The sequence below is a fragment of the Pelobates fuscus genome, chromosome 13, assembly GCF_036172605.1.
Source record: "Pelobates fuscus isolate aPelFus1 chromosome 13, aPelFus1.pri, whole genome shotgun sequence".
Taxonomy (NCBI): domain Eukaryota; kingdom Metazoa; phylum Chordata; class Amphibia; order Anura; family Pelobatidae; genus Pelobates; species Pelobates fuscus.
This window is the reverse complement of record NC_086329.1, coordinates 94,599,763-94,622,005: the sequence shown is the minus strand read 5'-3', so window position 1 is coordinate 94,622,005 and position 22,243 is coordinate 94,599,763. Positions and strand designations below refer to the sequence as shown.

Below are 22,243 nucleotides of genomic sequence, written 5' to 3'. Positions count from 1 at the left end.
GGTCTGGAACCAGCCGCACACACCCACACTGGAGTTATTTCTAACCAAGCTTGCTTTTGTATTTAAAATGCATTAGTTGGACACACTAACAAAGAACTTCTTACCAAAACATTTCTCTTGACCTGGAGATCATATATAATCGTTCTAGACAAATCTTTCAAGACCAAGGTAAAAACCACTTTGGCATACATGGCATGGTTCTCGGCTGAGGTGGTGGCGGGTCGAGATCCCCTGGCAGTAACTGGCCTACCATTGTGTTGGAGGGCAGGTGGCTAAGGCAAACCGGCAACTAGTTTACTATGTTCTGTTTAACTTAGATTGGGCTTTCAATTCACGCGTTGATAATGGTGTAACGGAGCACTTGAACCGTAGACCTCCTCTGGTGTACCTTCTGCTGCTCTTATCTGTTAAAATGCAAACTATTGCATACCCAATGTATGTTTCATTGCCCTGAGCAACAACAGATCATAGTCCCTGATCCACGCAAGTCGTATCTTGGGAGAATTGGCGGTGGCTGAACACCAACATCTAAATGGTTACGATGTTCCTCGGATCTACTTCTGGTAACTGTCAACGCTCAACCTCTTACTTATTAACAATGACCTATTTGGTTTTGCACCTCTTATTTTGTTTTGTTCTATTTTGTTTATGTTGAGAAAACCACAAAATAGTGAATGTAACTGATCGAATATAATTTTCCAACTATCAAGACTGCTTTTAAGCTGTTAAATTAATGTCACTCGTGCCATATTCTTGTATCATGCATTCCCAATAAAAGATCCTCCTATGTAGTTCTGGGCTGATTCCTCACCGTTCTCATGATCATTGAAACTCAACGAGGTGAGATCTTGCATGGAGCACCAGAACGAGAGAGACTGACAGTTATTTTGTGTTTCTTCCATTTGCGAATAATTGCACCAACTGTTGTCACCTTCTCACAAAGCTGCTTGGCGATGGTCTTGTAGCCCATTCCAGCCTTGTGTAGGTCTACAATTTTGTCCCTGACATCCTTGGACAGCTCTTTGGTCTTGGCCATAGTGGAGAATTTGGAATCTGATTGATTGATTGCCTCTGTGGACAGGTGTGTCTTTTATACAGGTAACGAGCTGAGATTAGGAGCACTCCCTGAAAGAGAGTGCTCCTAATCTTAGCTCGTTACCTGTATAAAAGACACCTGGGAGCCAGAAATCTTGCTAAGGATCAAATACTTATTTCACTTATTGACATGCAAATCAATTTATACATTTTTTGACATGCGTTTTTTGGATTTTTTTATTTGTTATTCTGTCTCTCACTGTTAAAATATACCTACCATTAAAATTATAGACTGATCATTTCTTTGTCAGTAGACAAATGTTCAAAATCAGCTGGGGATCAAATACTTTTCTCCCCTCACTGTATGTTTTCCGAATGACGGGATATGAGTAATTCCAGGTTGTGATTAGTGATGGAAAGGACGCTGTTTACTGGCTGAGAAAAAGAGGGTACACCAGCTTTTAGGACGTTAATGTCCCTTTAGCCATGACGCTAAATTTGCTATAATAGAGGGGTCCTGTGCAGATGACCTGCTGAGGTGAGAGTGAAAGCAGAGACACCCCTCCTGCCAGGCTTAACGCTTAGTCCACACGGCAGCAGTATGGGGTTGTGCTAGGTTCCTTAGTTGCCATGCCAATAGATTTCCAATGTTTTCTGTAGGGGCCACCGCCGGCTCCGATGGTCTCCCGCAAATGCATTTAATCTCCTGTCATCTTCCAAACATATATCTATCGCTGCCAAGTGACCATCTGCCATTAGTCCTTATTAATAGGAAGAGAAACTATTCTACAGCTAGACACATTTTAACACAAAACAATCTACTGTTTCCGAGGCATCGAAAATGCAATAAACTTGAAAACACTTAATAGCAGTGTCCCCTCAAAGGACTTTTAGGGAGCAAATCAGTGCTGAAGAAGGAGCCTCTGTAAAAATCGCACCACTCCTTTTTTTTCCACTGGAAAAAAACAGTACGCAATATATAATACAGAGCGCAGAAAAGCAAAATGAAATAATACACAGTTTCAGTGTTGGATCTCTCACGATTCATGCTTAGCCTGACCATATCTAAGTAGATCTGTTGTGTTTTCTCATTAGTTAATTTAAATACCAAATCTTCCCACGGTAAAAACACGCTGCTACAGAAACAATGAGCGTGCTTAGTTTCACTGGTTAAATTAAAGGTTTTATAGAAGGCTTATTTGTCCGCAGAGTGTTTTATCAGGAGGGAGATATTGAAAGTTCTATGGTTTTAAAGTATGTCCCGGAGAGAGAATACAATAGAATGTTATACATTTAGACATAGAGCATAAATACTAGACTTGGTTTTGATGGCTGATGAAAAGCTAGCCCAGTGGGAATGCTAGACGGGAGTGCCATTGAAATGATTTAGTCAACAGGCTGCAAATGGCAGAAGAATTGATGTAAAACGTTGGAGGTATCGGAGTTTGCTGGAACATTTTAACATCGTCACAGAGAAAAGATGTGTTCTCCTCTTAACTGGCTACTGTGGAGAATTGACACTGGGGTTTGTAAAACCTGGAAAAGAGTTCTGGTACATTTTTACCAGTGCAGCTATACCTGCCTGAAATTTGTTATCTAACAATTCTGCACAATTATCTGTCAGTATAGTGAATTAAGCCCCCAATGTCTGCACTTAAGCCCCCAATGTATCTCCCACTTAAAGGGACGGTATACCCCAAACATTCACTTCCAGTTAAAGGGACGGTATACCCCAAACATCCACTTAAAGGGACGGTATACCCCAAACATCCACTTCCAGTTAAAGGGACGGTATACCCCAAACATCCACTTAAAGGGACGGTATACCCCAAACATCCACTTCCAGTTAAAGGGTCGGTATACCCCAAACATTCACTTCCAGTTAAAGGGACGGTATACCCCAAACATCCACTTAAAGGGACGGTATACCCCAAACATCCACTTCCAGTTAAAGGGACGGTATACCCCAAACATCCACTTAAAGGGTCGGTATACCCCAAACATCTTTACGCAACAGAAAAATGCTTAATTTCCTGTTATTTTCTGAGATCTAGCACCGTATTAAATAATATAGCATTACGAAGCCTGTTTTACAGGATCACAGCATGCTGGGTTGAATCTCTACTTGGTCCGTCTCATTAATTAAGGAGCTGCTGCTGGTGGCTGCTATCTGAACCAAAGCTAAATGGGTTAACGACTTAAAATCACAGGCTTTTGCCATACAGGAGAATGACACTTTTAGATTTTTTTTTTATTTTGAAATCTCTCTCATGGGCGCTGTCTAATTCGTGACAGTATATTATTGTTTAATAACCACTTATTCAAATACTGTTTGAAAAGATGGCAGCTCGGACGGGCCTGTACGCAGGATAATTATGCTGGCGCTGTCATTAAAGTGACATTTCTGTCTGCGATGAGAAACTTGGATTTAATGACCTTTCTGTTTCTGTGACTTCCAATTGCGAGCCTGGTTCCCTGGCAACATGAGCTGCGGATCGGTTCCCCAGGCACTCTGCGTTTTGATGTTAGCCTGCAGTATATAGGACCTATTTAGACACAGCCGGTCTGTTACAGCGCATGTGAAAGGACACATTCGTGAACCCAGGTTCCTGCTTCCTATTGGATGATTTGCACACTTATTATAAATTGAGAATGACGGCACTAGAACTGTATCACTACACAGGAAATCACTTACAATAATATGCTTTGTGTATAACTGTATCACAGAGCTCCACAGCAATACACATTGAGTGCATCACAGAGCTCCACAGCAATACACATTGAGTGCATCACAGAGCTCCACAGCAATACACATTGAGTGCATCACAGAGCTCCACAACAATACGCATTGAGTGTATCACAGAGCTCCACAACAATACGCATTGAGTGTATCACAGAGCTCCACAGCAATACGCATTGAGTGCATCACAGAGCTCCACAGCAATACACATTGAGTGCATCACAGAGCTCCACAGCAATACACATTGAGTGCATCACAGAGCTCCACAGCAATACACATTGAGTGCATCACAGAGCTCCACAGCAATACACATTGAGTGTATCAGAGGGCTCCACAGCAATATGCATTGAGTGCATCACAGAGCTCCGCACCAATACACAATGAGTGCATCACAGAGCTCCACAGCAATACACATTGAGTGAATCACAGAGCTCCACAGCAATACACATTGAGTGCATTACAAAGCTCATCAGCAATAAAGCACAGCAATATACACTGGGTGCATCACAGAGCTCCACAGCAATACGCATTGAGTGCATCACAGAGCTCCACAGCAATACACATTGAGTGCATCACAGAGCTCCACAGCAATACACATTGAGTGCATCACAGAGCTCCACAGCAATACACATTGAGTGCATCACAGAGCTCCGCAGCAATACAAATTGAGTGCATCACAGAGCTCTGCAGCAATACACATTGAGTGCATCACAGAGCTCCACAGCAATACACATTGAGTGCATACCAGAGCTCTACATTAGTGTATCACAGAGTTTCACAGCAATACACAACAAGTGTGTGTGTCACAGAGCTCCACAGCAATACACAAGTGTGTCACAGAGCTCCACAGCAATAAAAGACAAATATGCAGTATATATCCGAGCTCTAAATAACAAAACCCCTTAGTATGCAGTGTGATTGAGTGTATCACAGAGCTCCACAGCAATAACACAGTAATGGTTTATTCATTAACATGTTGGACAAAAATAGCCAAACTGAAGATTTCCCCCCACCCAAATTGGGTACTTTGGCCTAGGATTCGCAATTCCCCAGTAAAACTTCAGACTTTTTAGTTTTAAATACACCTCAACAATGTCCACGCAAGAATAGTCTAGACCTCGAGAATTCAGCCTGCTTGATACTGTAATTATGTGACCTCCTGCCTGCCTTTAATATTCTATTAATAATTTTTATTATTATTATTATTATTTACAGACAACCTCGCCTACATCGAACATATTTTTGAAATTTCACGACGCCCCGATCTTCTCACTATGGTTATTGATTACAGAACTAAAGTACTGAAAATTTCAGAAGAGGAGGAACTGGACACAAAACTCACCCGGATTCCCAGTGCCAAAAAATACAAAGGTGGGAAACAATAACGCAATAAAATATATACAACTCCAGCTGGCAATCAGAAATAAATTAATGATGGCATGGTGGCCCAATGCAAAACCATCATCTATGTATCTTGTGATAGCCTCAATGAATACAAATGTAACGATCAAATGTTATCACGTCATATATTAAGATTATGGCTATAAACTACATATGGTGGTTGCGGTAGACTTGTGAAGTTTGGGGCAATCACTCAATCCAAACGTTAGGGGGGCTGGAGGCAGAGTGTGGCTCTATCAGTAATGCAATCGATGCATTCGCCAAATGCACATGCACACCATACTGAACGCCAACTCTGTCAGCTAGTCACAGCGTCTGTTCAGAATGTTCCCAAAATGCACGCTGGTAGTGCGTTATTGTGGAACTATTTGGGGAATAAATTTCTGGATCTCACAAAGGCAAAATACTAGAGAAAGAAGCAAGAGAGGGCTCCTAAGAGAGGGCTCCTAAATGGGACGTATTGGGAGTGATAATTATTTCATACATAGATCTGTGCTAGGTTGCTAGGAGAATGCATACACTAAATGATAGTAATTAAGTAGTGTAACTAAGCTGTTTCCATTGATGCAATAGTTAGGGACAAGTTGTTTAAATTATAATTAAATCCTCTCACCTGTTGGTTTATTGAAACAAGCTAAATTATTAAAGAAACACTAAAACCACCAAAACCACTACAGATAGCATTTTAGACCAACTCTGCATTGACTTGATTGATCAAGGAGTGCCAGCTGACATACTCATAACCCAAGTGCAATCAATAGTACAACACGTGCACCCAGACCACTTCAGCTCATTGAGGTGGTGTGAATGCAGTGCTCCTGTCCCCTTAACCCTGCAATAGTAATTATTGCAGTTTCTGTGAAACTGCAATGATAACCTTGCAGAGTTAAAACTGCCTCTAGTGGCTGTCAATCAAACAGCCACTAAAGATACTTCCGGGTGGTTAGGTGGCCTATAGTGTAGCAATACAACTTTGCAATCCTAGCATTATAGTATCCCTTTAAGGGCCATAGTGGTTGAAGGGCACAATCCGGTGATGCAGCAGTTATATGTATAACCTTAATAATACCACTGGCATAACAATGTCAGGATTGCAGTCCTCTGCACTCTAGCAAACAGATACATTATATCGAAGGTCGTCATTGAGACAGTGCCTCTAGTGTCTGACAGCCATTAGAGATGTGGTTAAGGCAAAATGTAAAAAATGCGGTTTTCTTTTACTGCATAGCACTGCATAGTATTTCAATGCCCATGCAATGGGGGGAGGAAGGATCATAGATAAACAAATTATTATTTTTTTTTTTTAAACAATTCAGTAGGTACGCCCCAATAAAAACGTGCATGCACTTAAATTATGCATTTGTTCACTGGGGGTGTTTCTAGGCTAGATCGCTGGTCTCCAGCTTTTGCAAGCCATCCCCATCTAATCTCCCCCCACCAGACTTTGTTTCTGTCCAATCACAGACTTCCCAACGAGACGTGTTTACAAGGCAGGGGCTCTGGACAATTGTCTAACTGAGCTAAACAAACCAGGAAGTAACATGACCTGTTGTCTGATTGACAGCCAGGGTAGTGTAACCAGGTTAAATCATAAATGTGCACAATTCTATTGAAATCTGCACTTTATGTACAATAATGAAAAACATAATATAAGAGGGCACTTCACACATAAAGCTCTTCAGAAAATGGTTCAGGTGTTTGGGAGTTACTTTATAGGGTTAGTTCAACCAAAACTAGTGTTTTCATAAAACAACGAGCACAAACATCAGTCAGATGCCAATTTTGCATAGAATTGGCATTAGCCAGCCTGGAGTTTTAACGAGCCTGGCTAATGACACTGCAATTGGTGGAGTTACACCTCTGGCAGCTACGGGGTTAAAGGGATTCTCTAGCGCCAGGAAAACATATTAGTTTTCCTGGCACTGCAGGACCCTGTAGTGCCCCTCTCCCTCCCACCCCCAATCCCAAGTTGCACCGGAGTCCAGCGCCCTTGTCCCTCAGCGCTGGGTCAGGCTCCGCCTACTCTCCTCCCCCCGCACGCGCATTAGATCTCCCCACCGGAAAGCATTATTCAATGCTTTCCTATGGGGATTTTGGCGACGCTGGAGGTTCTAAGAACACGAACACGAAAAGTCCCTCTATTGCAGGGGTCCTCAAACTCCGGCCCCCCAGATGTGGCTGAACTACAACTCCCATGATTCTTTGAATTACATAGCTAGCCAGAGAATCATGGGAGTTGTAGTTCAGCAACATCTGGGGGCCCGGAGTTTGAGGGCCCCTGCTCTATTGGCCGTCTATCAGGACTTGACCCTGCAAGGTAAATATTGCAGTTTATGAAAACTGCAATAATTACAATTGCAGGTTTAAGGGTGGTGGGAGTTGGCACCCAGGCCACTCCAATGGGCAGAAGTGGTCTGGGTGCCTGGAGTATCCCTTTAATCTCTGTATGCGCAATGTTTCAAAGTGAGTTTATACTGGTTACTTGATTAACCCTTCAAGCTGCAGGTACACTCATTTTCATGAGAGTTCCTGCAAAAAAATAAATAAAAAAATGGAATAGTGGGCTTCATTTTTCACTCACCACTCTTGCCATCATGCTATCCCTTTACGCTCACACTGTATCTGAAGCTCTTTGTAGATACATTTAGTACGATGACCTTGAGGCCAACACTGGGACAGACAGGCAGGAAATGAGTGAACTAGGATCCAAGTAGAACACTCAATGAGGAGTGAGGCGGGTGATTGGATAGGTGCCATTTCAGCTTGATAATGCTAGGTGCTGAAGTGACAAGCAGCGATGACCTTGCTGCAGGGAAGGGAGAGGGTGCGATCAGGAAACAAGCACAGATAGAGGTCATTGTTGGAAGGTAGGATACTACCGTACAGAGCTAAAGAGCATGTTTGAGAAATGTCGCTTTTAATGGAATAACACAATTGTACTATTTACAATGAATTCCGATATCCATACACTTTCACAATTCTCCTTATCTCAACATTAACTGCAGCATTTTTCAGCAGCGGTACAGTATATTAGAAGGTAAATGGGGATGGTTTACTATTCAAAATCTACAAAGGCTGCAAAATAAAGCCGAGAGTTGTTTCCAGTGGTCCGTTATCGGACGCTGTGCATGAGGACCTGCAGCATCAGATTTCCCCCCATAGGAAAGCATTGCTTAAGAAAAAAAAAAAAGTTACTTCCTGTATTGATATATTTTTAGCACTTTTAATAATGATTTTCTTCATCACAGATATTATAAGACAGCCTTCGGAAGAAGAAATCATCAAGTTGGCCCCTCCTCCAAAAAAAGCCTGAAGAAGCAAGGAGAGAGGAAGACTTAATCCTGTCTAGTCTCCGTCGTTACCTCCCCAGTTCGCCTCGGATCTCCCAGCTCCCTCCCTGCCCAATCCACACCAGGAGCGAGTTCGAAGCAAGGGACGGAGCCACAGGAGATCCACGTCCACAAATGACCACTAACAACAATACTAACCCCATTGTGTGTGCTCCGTGCCCTGCAGTCTGTTCTATGGCGCGTTTCGTAAGCGTATATTTTAAATAGAAGTATACTTTTTTTTTATTATAATTTTTGTGGGATAACGTGGCTAAATATTTTTAATTTCAATGTATTATTTTTTTGTGTGTGTGGTTTGGAGATTTCTGTGCATATGGAAACAAAACCTTTTGTACGTGTCTCCCTTGTCTAAATCGCCACTGACCCACCAAAGCAGAGATTGGTTGTGCAGGGCGATGGGTGCGCAAGGGTTGTGATTGTCGAAGCGAGGGTGAATAATGTCTTTGATGTTTTATAAGGAATTAGTGACCGGGTCAGAACAGAACATTAGAACTCTGTTATAACGCCTTTAATCAGTAACCAATCCTACTGTTAAAATTTTGGAAAACCATCAAAATGGTTACATAATCTTAGCTGTGATGGCACTACTATCAGCTTAAAATGGATCAGGCATCTATAAAAGTTATAGAACCATTAGATGTATTGATCATAACGATGTGTAGATTGTGCTTTTTGTTTTCCCTTTTAGTGTAATGGTTTTATAAATGTTTGAATTAAACCCATTGTACGCTCAGCAGAGCGGAGTATATCAGTGTGGGGAGCGAGAGGTCCATAGCTAGCTCCCTAAAACTTAACTCCTCCTTCTAAAGCTGCCACAACGAATCAGCTTTCACTAAAGGGGAGGGGCAATCATTTGAATCCTTTATGTATAGTTATAATGGCGGCTCCCACAGACAGACACATGTGGGAGTTTTCTAATAGATATATTAATTCTTTTAATTTGTGAAAACGCCACCTTCATAGAGTTACCGGAATACTGAATTGTAAAACGTAGAATTTGGGAAAGTGACAGTTGCTACTCGGATGTACTGAAGTACATAAACCCATGGATATGTTATGTAGTGGCCCATCTGACATAGGTTAGGGGGACTTGATAAGTGACCGATCTCGAGCCCATATTTGGGTAATATTTCATTGCAAAGAAATCCACATGGCTGGACACTTGCTTTAACAAATAGACCATTGGAGCTCTCCAGCTGTTGTAATAAGCTAAACGTCCCACAAGGCACAAGGTAAAGCCCAGCAACATGTGATTTGCAACCTAGTGCAGGGGTAGGTAATCTTTGGCACTCCAGATGATGTGGACTACATCTCTCATAAAGCTCTTACACCCATAATGCTGGCAAAGCCTTATGGGAGATGTAGTCCACTACATCTAGAGTCCCTAAGATTACCTACCCCTGACCTAGTGGAATAACGCGAGATCCTGATCCAGCAAAGCTTACAGTCTACTGATTTAATTGTAAACCCCGTCACAAGCCATTTACTACCTAGTTTTATCATTCAAGACACCGACTCCATCGCAGTAAAATGGTGAGCTTGGATATACAAGCATACATATTTATTTATTTTATTTCTTTATGTTTTAATAGCAAGCAAGGCATTGCAAAGGATTAGCTAGGCCAGGATGGCAGTAATAATAGAGGGAAGCAGTAAGTACAATAAGCATGCATTAGAGGCGTAGTCCCAGGGAGGATATAGAATAGATGAAGAGAGTGTTTGAGAGACTAGACTGAGGTTGCACGCACCCAATCAATTCATTCAATGAACTGTCAGTGTGAGCGGGGAATCGATCTGCATTACTGTGCGCGGGAGGACATATTAACCTTCCACTATCCAAGGGCTGGCTAATGCCGAGGTCTGAATGGGATATGGATCATAATGCTGGAATTAGAATACAATAAATAAAATGGGTACCTTCTCTATAGATACTTGGCTAACAAATCCATATAGCACCATGATAACGCCTAGTATGCAAATTCACCGTTTCAGAAATCCTTATTTTTTTATTTTTTTTATTTAAATACAAAGTACGTAGAATTATGGACCAAAAGGTGCTAAGAATTTTTGAGAGAAGGAGGGTTTACACGTTCACAGGCTTTTACCCTAAACGGAGGATTGATTGTCAGGAAATTGCAAGATGTGTGTTCATGGCTCAGTCCCAGAAGATGGGCATCAATGACATTTAATCTATGCAATTGCGCTAGCAAAATGTATGGATCGTAATTTAGGATTTCCTTTAGGGTATGTTGGCGTCCGCAGATTGGTGATAGTTAATACGGTGAAATAAAATATAATTCAAGAGCATTTGATTTACCGTCTAGCTCCATTAAATATCTTACTACCATGGTAAACACTACAATATGTAATCAGAACAGAAGTGGGTGCATTTTTGTATTCATTCCTACATGGCAGCTGTTAGAACAAAAGAATCCTACGATAATGAGATGTAATGACATATGAGGCACAGCTGGAGAGGTTCAGATAGATGGGTGGATCTCACTCAGTACGAAGAAAAACAAGTCAGGGACCGGCGATTTCAAGGAGGTAAAAATCGACGCGTACACGGGGAGAGTTCCGAACACATGGACTGTTTAAACATCTGTTAACGTAAAATACACAGAGATTGGCTGAGGTTTCAGAAACACGTGCATTCCAAGATAAGAATAATTCGCCTAAGAATAGGAATCATCCGGACGATGTTATGTGCAGGATACAACTCCCATCAGGCTGAACAGTTAAGATTGTTACCAAAAATATCATTACAAACTCTGGCACCATTTGGAAATCAGACGCTCCAAGTTTTTATTAATTCTGATCAGACATCCCTCTGATTTAACTAATTTGATACTCAACATGCATGGATTTAATCTATGCCTGGTGGAATGTAATAATTATAAGCGTCCTGCACATATAATGGATATCTTGGAGACTTTTCTAAAACCTTAAATGCTGCTATAGCTGTGCGCAAAGAGCCTAGTGCTGACCTCTATAGGTGGAAAAATGCACCCACAGATATCACCCAACCCTGGCAGGGCATGGCACTGGTGTGTCCATAAGCCTTGCAGCCGAGTACTGCACACACAGAATAGCACATTGCAGTATTTATTTTGATTTGATGTAGGCTAATTGAGGTGTGTTTCATATATACAGATATGACCAGAGCCAACATTAAAAAGGATCCTATAGACACCAGAACAACAGCTTAATGTATTTGTTCTGGTGTGTAACCAGTCCTTGCAGGCTTTTTGCTGTAAACACTGTATTTTCAGAGAAAAGGCAGTGTTTACATTGCTGCCTAGGGACACCCCCCGTGGCAGTCACTCAGAGAGCTCCTAATGGTGGTTCCTAGGTTGGGCAGCACGGACGTTCAGCATCTCCACACTATGCATGGAGGTGCTTTACTTTCCTCATAGAGATGCATTGATTATATTTTGACATTTCTATGCGGAGATGCTGATTGCATATGGAAAACCATCGTGATTGTCTGAGATCATCAATTCTCTTTATCTCGGCTAAGGAGGCAGTTCGGGGGCGGTGAGTTTAGCCAGCGCCGGCAGACCCGCAATAGCGCTGGAATAAAGGTGAGTTTTTACTCTATTTAGCCCCTTAAGAACCAAACTTCTGGAATAAAAGGGAATCATGACATGTCACGTGTCCTTAAAGGGTTGGGGGGGGGGGGGGGCGCAAGTCACCTAAATGGTGGTTTTAACACAATAGAGTAATGAACACACGTTTGTATTCCTGACCACATAGTATTCCATTAAATTCCTATGTAGACTGCCATGCATGCAATCAAAATTCCAGCATAATGATTTTCCCGAGGACAATTCATTAACGACTAAACACATTCAGCTTTCTGGAACCCTACAATCAGAATGCTTGTTTTTGTAACAGTACTCCCAGGCCTTGGTTAGTGTGCAGTGCACAAAATAAGCTAAAAGCTAGGCTAGGAACACACTACCAGAAAGCCAGACCAGGGTCGTCTAAGCGTGAGCTCAAAAGACAAAAAAACTAGAAAAGAATAAGTAACACAAATGTGTACAGACCCTACCTGGCAATAAGCTGTTCCCTTTTATCCAGGAAAATCATTGTATCACATATCCCTATGTAAGTGACCAAGTGTTCCAGTTATCCTGTCTAGTGTAAGTGGTAATACAGTATCATACTGTGGGATAAATGTGGCTTTAATAGTGTGATGCTTGGTGGCCAACCCACCGTGATTTCGAATAGGAAAATAAAATGATTCACTGTATATTACCACTAACAGCTAATTACCAGGAAGGGTAGGTACACTTTTGTGTCTTTTAACTTGCAGTTCAGAGTGATAAAATGACTTGGTTTAGTAAGTGGAGATTGGAGGTGCCCGTTAACGGATGGTGCCCAATTATCAGCGTGAAAATAAGAAAGCACGGATATAGCTAGCTTCCATTCTTTAACGTTTCACCACTTAGTATAGATCTCCTTGGGATATAGAACTGACCCAATAGCAAGTAGCACAGGACGAGCAGGGAATCGAGAGACATAATGTGACTTCTGATCTGACAATGATCCATTTCTGAACTAACACTGACCTTAAAGAGGCTAAATAAGAGGATCACAGACTCTTATAATACCTTCTCATTTGACCAATACTAATTTAAACAGTTAATCAAATTAATAAAAATACATTATATATGTGTATTCTACTACGTGAATAGAGAGAGACAAAAATGCTAACTTCCCCCCTTTAACCCCTTAAGGACCAAACTTCTGGAATAAAAGGGAATCATGACATGTCACACACGTCATGTGTCTTTAAGGGGTTAAACATTTAGTCCATCTTTTATGTTTTAACTGCATTTTTTCCAATTAAATCCAGATAAAATGTTGCGGCCAGTGTAAAAAATTATTCACCAATAGTTACTGCGAGAGTGACAAATATTATCCAATCAGAGGCATGGAAAAAGAGTCATTCTTCACAAGCCTAAAAGAATGGGACTTACGGTGGCTGTGTTTTCGTAGAGACACTTCATATCTTCATACAGACCGGCTGTATCTGAAAGATGCTTGATTGTATGTAGCAAAACTGTGCTACAGGTTGGGGGTAAATCTTTATATAATCAAGGCATTTCTTTCACTTGCTCTTAGATAAATTAGGGTATTTACCTCTTGCAGGATATGAATTCTATATACTAGGATCAAGCACTTTTAACGTGCTACGTATGCTTCAGCCTAAAAAAAGACATTCAGATGGACATGTTACATTTGGGGGGTGTTTTGATCAACCCAACTGGACTTGTTGGGGCATGCCTAGCTGCCGTAAGACCAGCTACCGGCTGCAGATCTGGGTCAGCCCAGTGAGGCTCATGGGTTGGCTAGCAGGGGGGCACGAGTGGATTAATTTATAGAAAAGGGATGAAAACAGATAAAATCCCAGCTCAGATTAAAGGAAGCAAATTCAGGAGGCAGAAAGCGATGCAGATGACGTTAGAAATGAGGTTATCTTTATTAAGTTTGATGTATATATTTAACCCTTTACTGCCATGGAGTCGTCATACAAAAAAAAACACCCCAAAATTAGGAAATTTCATTTTTACAGCATTTAAAAACTAAAAACAAAAGAAACAAGTGCACAGCACTTACTCTGTGCAAACTGATTTACTCTAACAAATACAATAATGAAATTGCAAGGATCAGTATCGGGAGTAGCAATCTTCACCTGCTGGAGAATTTAAAACTTATATTTCCCTAAAAACCTTTTGATTTGTCTGATCCCATCATCTAGGCTAATTCAGCGATTTTGTGTTTTCCCTATTACACAATACGGCGTAATATGTAGAAAAAGCTATTTTTGGCTTTGCCTCCAGCCATTTTGCCCAGAGGTTATTCCGCAGATCCGCTACTATTTCTCATAGAGCCAGAAGACTACGTTAGTTAGAAAGTAATTTTATACACCTGTAATTCACGCATATATACAAAAAACAAACCGGTATTCTAATGATTGGCGAAGAATTATCCTGTTCCTTCCTCCGGTATATCATTATATATTTAGTGACCGCTAAAAATGGCGCTGCAGATGACTGCAAGCTACATTCCCTATAATGCCCAGCCAACCTTAAGCCGGACAGAGCATCGTGGGGAAATATTGCTCATGTACACTGACAGCGTCACGGTGACTGGTTTGCCTTTCAACTCATTAGAATTGTGTTTAGTGAATAAAAGTCCTTCTATATAAGAATTCATGTGTAGATAGCAGCTGTTAAAATCTCCTGCAGCAGCGAAAAATGGCGTATATCACCAGTGTAAGTGGTTTGAGTTTCTCAATGCTTTTTTTTTTTTTTTAACACAAAAACCATTGATTATAATAAGCTACCGCCACAGATCTCGTCCTCCATGCTGTTGCTCAAGGCAAAACTAAAGAAAAACAAAAGGCTTCTACAGTGTTGAATCTGATTCCACTCGCTCGCTCTTTTTGTTGTGTGTTTTAATGAAATTTGCCAAGGGCCATATGAAATCTGTGCTGTCACTGCTTCTTTCAGATTGCTGGGAGAGAGCCTATGGTGTTCCGTTCTCGTGTCTGTGACTGCGTTTAGGTGTTTGTGTTTAGCATAATGAAAGACCACTTGGCTATCCTTCATTACAAGGATCGTGCTGCCCCATTTTCTTATTTATTTTATTTACCAAATACCCTGGATGTTCGAAAAGGCAGGAAGTTTCTATATAGAATGAAAAGGAATTCTCTCAAAAAAAATAATTAAAAAAAATAAAGTTTATTCATAAAAACATATATTAATAAACAGAAGATATTGCTATAAAATTATGACTTAATTCAGTTCTATATATTTAGTTATTTTTAAGTTATTTGGACCCCATAGTCAGGTTTTCTGGGAATAGATTTAGCAAATTTGTTTTCAAGTTCACCTTGAATTGCAGCCTAATGAATGAAGGAATAAATAAATCCAATATCAAATTTATTCCCTAAAATACACATAGGAACAATGTTCTTTAACATAATTTATCACATCCGGGTTCATTTCCAAGCATTGACATGGGAACCTTAGACCAAAATAGATCTAAAGGGGGTCCAGGGGGCTATATTTTGAGAATTTTTCAATTTTCCGCCTACAATTCCCAGCTTCTGGAGCAAACCACATTTATACACGAGATAGATAGATATATAGATAAAAGACTTGTTCTTCATTGGTTTAGGGCGATTACTGCCCTATGTATTGATAATGCTGGGTTGGTTGCTACCTGAACGTCTTACATTGAATATTGTCCCACAGTAGCTATTTATCTTTCCTCACAAGCCCTAATATGCAGGAGATTATTTCTCATTCTTTAGTTATGGTTTAAATCTATAATATACATCATCTTGCAATCCTCAAAAAAAAAAAAAAAAAAAAATACCATACCAACCAGACACCATGTTCCATTTAGATTGGAGGTCTTAAACTCTGGATGGGACAGAAAATCGGATCCCCATGCTAGGTTAGATGTTCTCCAGTGGTTGGACAGGCACATATTAGACACCAGGAAAGTATCCGTAGTGAATTATTATACTGAAGTAGCATTACCTTTCTTAGCACAGAGAAGGTCCCTTTAAATACTGGGACGAGTCTGATGAAAAATGTTTAGCAGAATATACTTAGCTCGATGATACAATAATTACAAGTAAAGAATTAGACACTATGCTTGTTTTAAAATGGATGGATGAGTTGCCAAGCTAAAGCCACGTACTTTAATTTGGATCTCCGTCAATATTTAAGAGCCACTGGTTAGTACATAGCCCATTAAATCACATCTAAACTGTGCCTTTCTACAAGACAGAATGTGAACTACGTTGTAAGATTGCCAGGACGTCACTTGACCTTCTACGGTCAGTTCATTTAATTTTTAACTAATAATTGCCTTGAAAATGTGGATTTTATACTTATACCATAGTTATCCATATCAAATCAGTTCAACCTGGTTGGCAACGATAATCTGAGAGCACTGGACCATTTATAGCCAAGCCATCGCTACACAGCTAGTTTTAAGTATACTTAATACGAGTGATAAATGTGGCAAGGCGCAGCAGAAAAGAAAAACGCAGAAAACCACTTACCTTCACAGAACTATGATGTGACCGATACCATCATCGCCTTCAGATGATGCCATAAGGGAGGAAAGGAGTTTGTATATTCTCCCCCACCGCCCTTCTTCAGCAAATTCCTTCTCAGGATTTTTGGAATAAAAAATATATATATATTGCTTACTGAGGGATTTCCAACTCTGATTTTGTACTTATATTTTTGGAAGACTATTAGTCATCACAAGTCATTATTTACTGAATAACCCATTTAAGCAGGAAAACAAAATTACGTGCATTAACATTGTACTTGTATTACATTAAAAATTACATTATATTATATATATATATATATATATATATATATATATATATATATATATATATATAACATTTCAGACTACCTAGAACCCAAAGAACTGGGTCCAAAGTTAACAAAACCAAAATAAAAGTAGCAAGCCATATACAAAATAATTATGAAAAATTATGTATTGCAGGGGTGCCCAAAAGGTAGATCCTTAGATGTTGCAGAACTACAACTCCCATGATGCTTTGCATGCCTTTAGAATAATTTAGAATGCCAAAGCATCAAGGTAGCTGTAGTTTAAAAACATCTGGGCAGTGTCTGTGTCTTTGAATGGTACATATTCAGCAGTAGAACAAATATAAAAACAGATCCAAGTTTGGAATTTCATAAATTCATTAGCAACACCAATTATTTTCTGCTTCATAGAACAGGATACAGCTTTGTTAATTTAATCATGTTGTAGGACCCTGAACATAACAGAATATCAATACTGAGTGTTCGGACTTTTCATGTGCGTTTTCCCAATTCTAAGAACTCTAATTCTACTTAAAAGACCATGTGCACTATTATCTAAGCAGCCAGCAGGAAAATGAAGCTCTGTGATTCAGAAAACCTGAGTATTAAAATAAAAAGCTACTATAAAACGAGGTATCAAGAATTAGAATTCTTCCAAGTGACTCAAGCAGTAAATAAGTCCGTGTAAAACATTTTAAACTTGAACAATTTTCTCCACCAGTTTTTCTAAAAATGTCCCAGAGGACACTATAGTGTTAGGAAAACAAACAGTATTCCTAACACTATAGTGTCCGTCTGCCTCCGGGCCCCCCCTGACATCAAATGGTTAAATGACCCTTTTTTCAGTTACCTGATTGCAGCACCAAGGTCCTTCGGAGCTGCCCGGGCTCCTACTTTTCAGACATCAGCTGATGGAGAATTGCAAATGAAAGCAAGTACCGCACGAGCTTTAGGCCTTTGCCCGAGCAAAGCATTGAATTAGCATTGAATAGGATTTAGAAAAGGCAGAACGTCCAAACGCAAAGTGTTAGAACGTCCAGCGTCGTTCCACGGAGTTAAAGTCTCTGAAACACCAAGAAGCTCGTCTAGTGACAGCCACTAGAGGCCGTCTTAATCCTGCAATATAAACATTGAAGTTTCTCTGAAATACATAGTCATACATAGTAGAGTTAAAGGAACAGACGCTGCACCCAGACCGCTTCAATGAGATGAAGTGGCCTGGGTGCCAAAAATAAATCCACAAACATTTATTTTTTATTTTTTTTAAACCTTGGCAATTAAGGGAAACAAAATAGTGTTGTGTTTTACAAGCGTCCTTGAATACTTGAAACATACATCAGTCCAATTCTTTCATTCAAAAAGTGATGGGAATAAGCAGCTGTCAATACATAAAAGCCATACTGAAAATACCTAAACAGATCTTAATACAATGAGGAAGTAAAGTTCTTACCTGCTCGGCAGTAGAACAGGTTACAGTGTGATATTCCCATATTTCATAGTGTTAGCGTTTGTTGATGTGGACTTTGAGTTTCATTTGCTCTTTCCCAGTACTAAACGCTCAGACCGTGTTAACTGTGTGTACATATATTATAAATATATGTATAAATATACTATTAAGTGTTCCTCTTGCTGTTTAGTGTTAATTTATTGCCAAGCAAAACAGGACTTAAGATGATGGAAATACATTTTTGACTTTGTATATTCAAAAAAAATAAAATAAAAAACCATTAAAATAAAAAAATAAAATGACAAAATATAAAAAAAAAGGAAAAGAAAAAAACCTTTAGATGGGATAAAGTTTATAAAAATATATTTTTAAAATATGAATATATATATATGTTTAAAAATATATTTCTAAGGTGCTGTGATTGTTATAGAGTTCGTGCACTTATTAATATGTGGTAACAATAAATCAACCGATTGCCAAACAATCTTTATATTTCCATGTGTCCTTTTTCGGGATAAAAGCAATTAAAAATAAAATAAGGCACAAATACATTTTTCACATTTCCATCTCTGCAATTTAAACTTTTTAAAAATAAGGTATCTTAGAGTAAAAAAAATTATTCGTTTTGAATAATGGGGAGAGGAGGGGGGCGCAAATCTGATACAGAATGTAAATATAATTTTGAATCCAAAAATATCTTAATGTGATTTTTTTTTGATGTTCCTATATTGAAAATAAATAAGGCGATCCATTGACACAAGTATCACATGTTTTAAGTCACCGTTCTTGCACAATGACAGTAGATGTAATATTTAGAGGCGAGAGAATTGTTAAGACTTTGGTGAGAGAAAAAAAAAAAATATATATATATATAATGTGAAAATTATACTTTTACCAGCTTTTTGCACTGATCATAAAACTATAACACCTTCCATCAAGAGGTCCTGGTGTGTTAGACTTTGTTTAAAAAAAAAAAAAAATAGAAAAAAAAAAATAATAAAAATGAATATTGTTAGAAGGCAAATGAAAGTGATTCAATTCCCATGCTTTGCTTTTGCATTGAACTTGAAAAACAAATTATAAAAAAAATTACAAAAAATGGTTATTGTGCTAATAAAGTTTATTGTATTGAATATAACAAAATCTGAAGTGTGACTCTATCCTGCCATTTCAGTGTTTTAATCTTCTAAAGTAATGATTTTCGTTTTCTGCTCTTAACGGAACACTCTGGTCACCAAATTAAGACCCCCCAAATATATATATATGCACTACACATTGGTTCTAGAGATTCAATTTTTTTTTTTTTTTTTTTTAAATAGATTATCAATTTTTACAAACTATGTGAACATATTGGCCAGCTAGTGAAAACTACTACCTGGGGTCCAAAAATAGGATTGCCCGATGAGATGCATGATTTTATTTAATTTATTTTTTTTTAAGGGGTTTTCTTTTTTACTTTTCTACACAACACAGTCTGCGTATTTTGGGAGTACTCTATAAATTAGCTGAGCAGCTATATAAATCAATTTGACATCCAACCTGAATCCCATCAGTGATTTCACCTACCTACTATTTGATAACCCAGGTGTCCAGAACCCTTACATTTTATTACGGAAACCTTTGAGCATTACAGGTAAGTTAGAACGTGAACAATATGTGAAAGTTAAGATTAAGCCAGCGTACAAAACCTTTCTACAAACAAACTAGTGGGTGACCAGCATACAAATATAAGCAAATGACTGCATGGGGAATATGGAGTAAGAGGACTATTTTTCATTTTTAAAGTGGATTAAACTGGCGTCTTAAACTAAAAATATCATCCATTGTATTATATGACGAGTTGTACATGTAAACATTATATATACACATATCTTTCCAGCCTTAGACAGAATGTGTGTGTGTGTGGTACCGTCTAGTACAGGCGTTCCCAATTAATTTTTCCTGTGGAACCCCAACCCCAATTTTTTAATTTTACTCCACTCAGCGCCCTACCTTTGGGAGTGCTGGCATGGATTCTCTTTGTCTCTTGGCCGAGGGTGCGGTGCCTGGGGTCCAGTGGCCGGCTGGGCTGAGCATGCGGTCCTCGGGGTCCAGTGGGGCTGCTGGGCCGAGCGTGCAGTCCCTGGGGTCCATTGGGGCTGCTGAGCGGCTGGCGGCGAGGGAGCAGTGATCTCCCTGCTCAGCTCTCTCGTGCGCCTTAGTGATGCCAGAGCCAGAGTGACGTCATATTCCGGCTCCAGCATCATTGCTGTGTGCGCAAAGGAAACTGAGCAGGGAATTTACTGCCCATTGCTTCATCGCCGCCAGCGGCCGTTTTATTTTTTAAAATTTTGGCGGAACACCAATTGGGAAACGCTGGTCTAGCATATATATATATATATATATATATATATATATATATATATATATATATACACACACACACACACACACACACACATATACATATACATATATATATATCTATATCTATATATCTATTTTTAGTAAATTAGGTCAAGGGCTTCAGTCCAATACAAAATGGAAGCCAAAAACAATGTTCAATTAAATGAACACTATAGGCCAGTGCTCCTCAAGGCACACCTTCCAGTCCAGGATTTAGGGACTGCCTGGGTGTATCTAAGGTGTTTAAAAAAACAAAACAAAAAAACAAGTATATAATAAAACAAAAAAACAAGTATATAATAAAAAAAATAAAAAAAAAAAAAAAAAAAAATAAACACCTCGAAGGTGTTTTTCTTTTTCTAAACACCTTAGACACACCCGGGTAGTAACTAAATTCTGGACTGTACGATGTGCCTTGAGGGGAGGGTTGAGGAGCGCCACTACAGGAACCCAGACCACTCCATGTCAATAAAGTTGTCTGCGTGCCACGTCCCCCAGTTTGAACTCTGCAGCTGAAAACATTGTTGTTTCGCAGGAAAAGCAGAGTTTTTATTGCAAGTTCTAGAGGCCGTAATACGCAGAAATAGAGTAAAACTCAACTTTTTCAAATTAGATGGTCTCATAGAGACACCACCTGACTGGCACCGTTTGGCATTTTGCTGCGCATATCCAATAGTCACCCAATGCTTTCCTATGGAAAAAAACACTTGATTGTCTAGCTACAGGAATCTTTAAATGGGCACCCAAGGACATCTGAGGAACACCAGATTTTGCTTAAGTCACTTGAGAACCATTTGATCCAGAAATGTGGGGGGAGTTGAAGGTTCCTCCAGCATAACAGCACCATACGTGAACTTAATATGAAAAATCCTGTGCTACAGTTCTACAACTGGACGACTAACAATGAAGTGCAATGGGATAATTCTGTCAAACGTTTCACATTTAGTACTTTGAGATCATAGGAGTTTTGTAAAAAGACAATCTGGGACAAAATATTGTGTAGGAATGTGCACCAAATATTGACATTATTTCTCTATAATCATGAAATGAAACAGCTCTCATTACATCCATATGAATAAACAAGATTCTAAAGATATTCTGGCATTTTGGCTTTTGGTGTATGTGTAGAGAAAGATGTCATTTACTTCACCTGAAATCTGAAAGTATAAGCTCATCATTTTCACAGCCCAATAAATACTATGGAAGAGGAGTACAGAGGTAAGCATAATACCCATAACTTTAATTACAAAAGACCTTATCCTACACCAAAAAGTATTATATAATTTCGTAGTAGTTCGATGTAATTGTTGCATGTATATATTATAACGGAGTCTTAGGAGATTCATCATGGGTAATTTCACAAAGGAAGGACGGGTACAAATAGTGGAATGTTATTTTAAACATGAGAACCGTTCGGCGAGTGGATCATTTCAAGAAATTCTCAGATTAATTGGCAGCCACAGTTGCCCGACCTTTCAGCTCTTGATTACTTTCTATGGGGATATCTAAA

The 22,243-nt window shown here is 39.3% G+C and overlaps 1 protein-coding gene across 1 annotated transcript in view; it reads left to right on the top strand.

Annotated features, from left to right (window-relative positions):
- Positions 1-8,703, top strand: part of PEA15 (proliferation and apoptosis adaptor protein 15) — an 87,473-nt gene extending 78,770 nt beyond the window's left edge. Inside the window, exons 3-4 of the mRNA XM_063439692.1 lie at positions 4,991-5,146; positions 8,425-8,703. Coding sequence (XP_063295762.1) covers positions 4,991-5,146; positions 8,425-8,489 — 221 coding nt within the window. The 3' untranslated portion in view covers positions 8,490-8,703. The remainder of the gene's footprint in view (positions 1-4,990; positions 5,147-8,424) is intronic.
- The last annotated feature ends 13,540 nt before the right edge of the window (positions 8,704-22,243 follow it).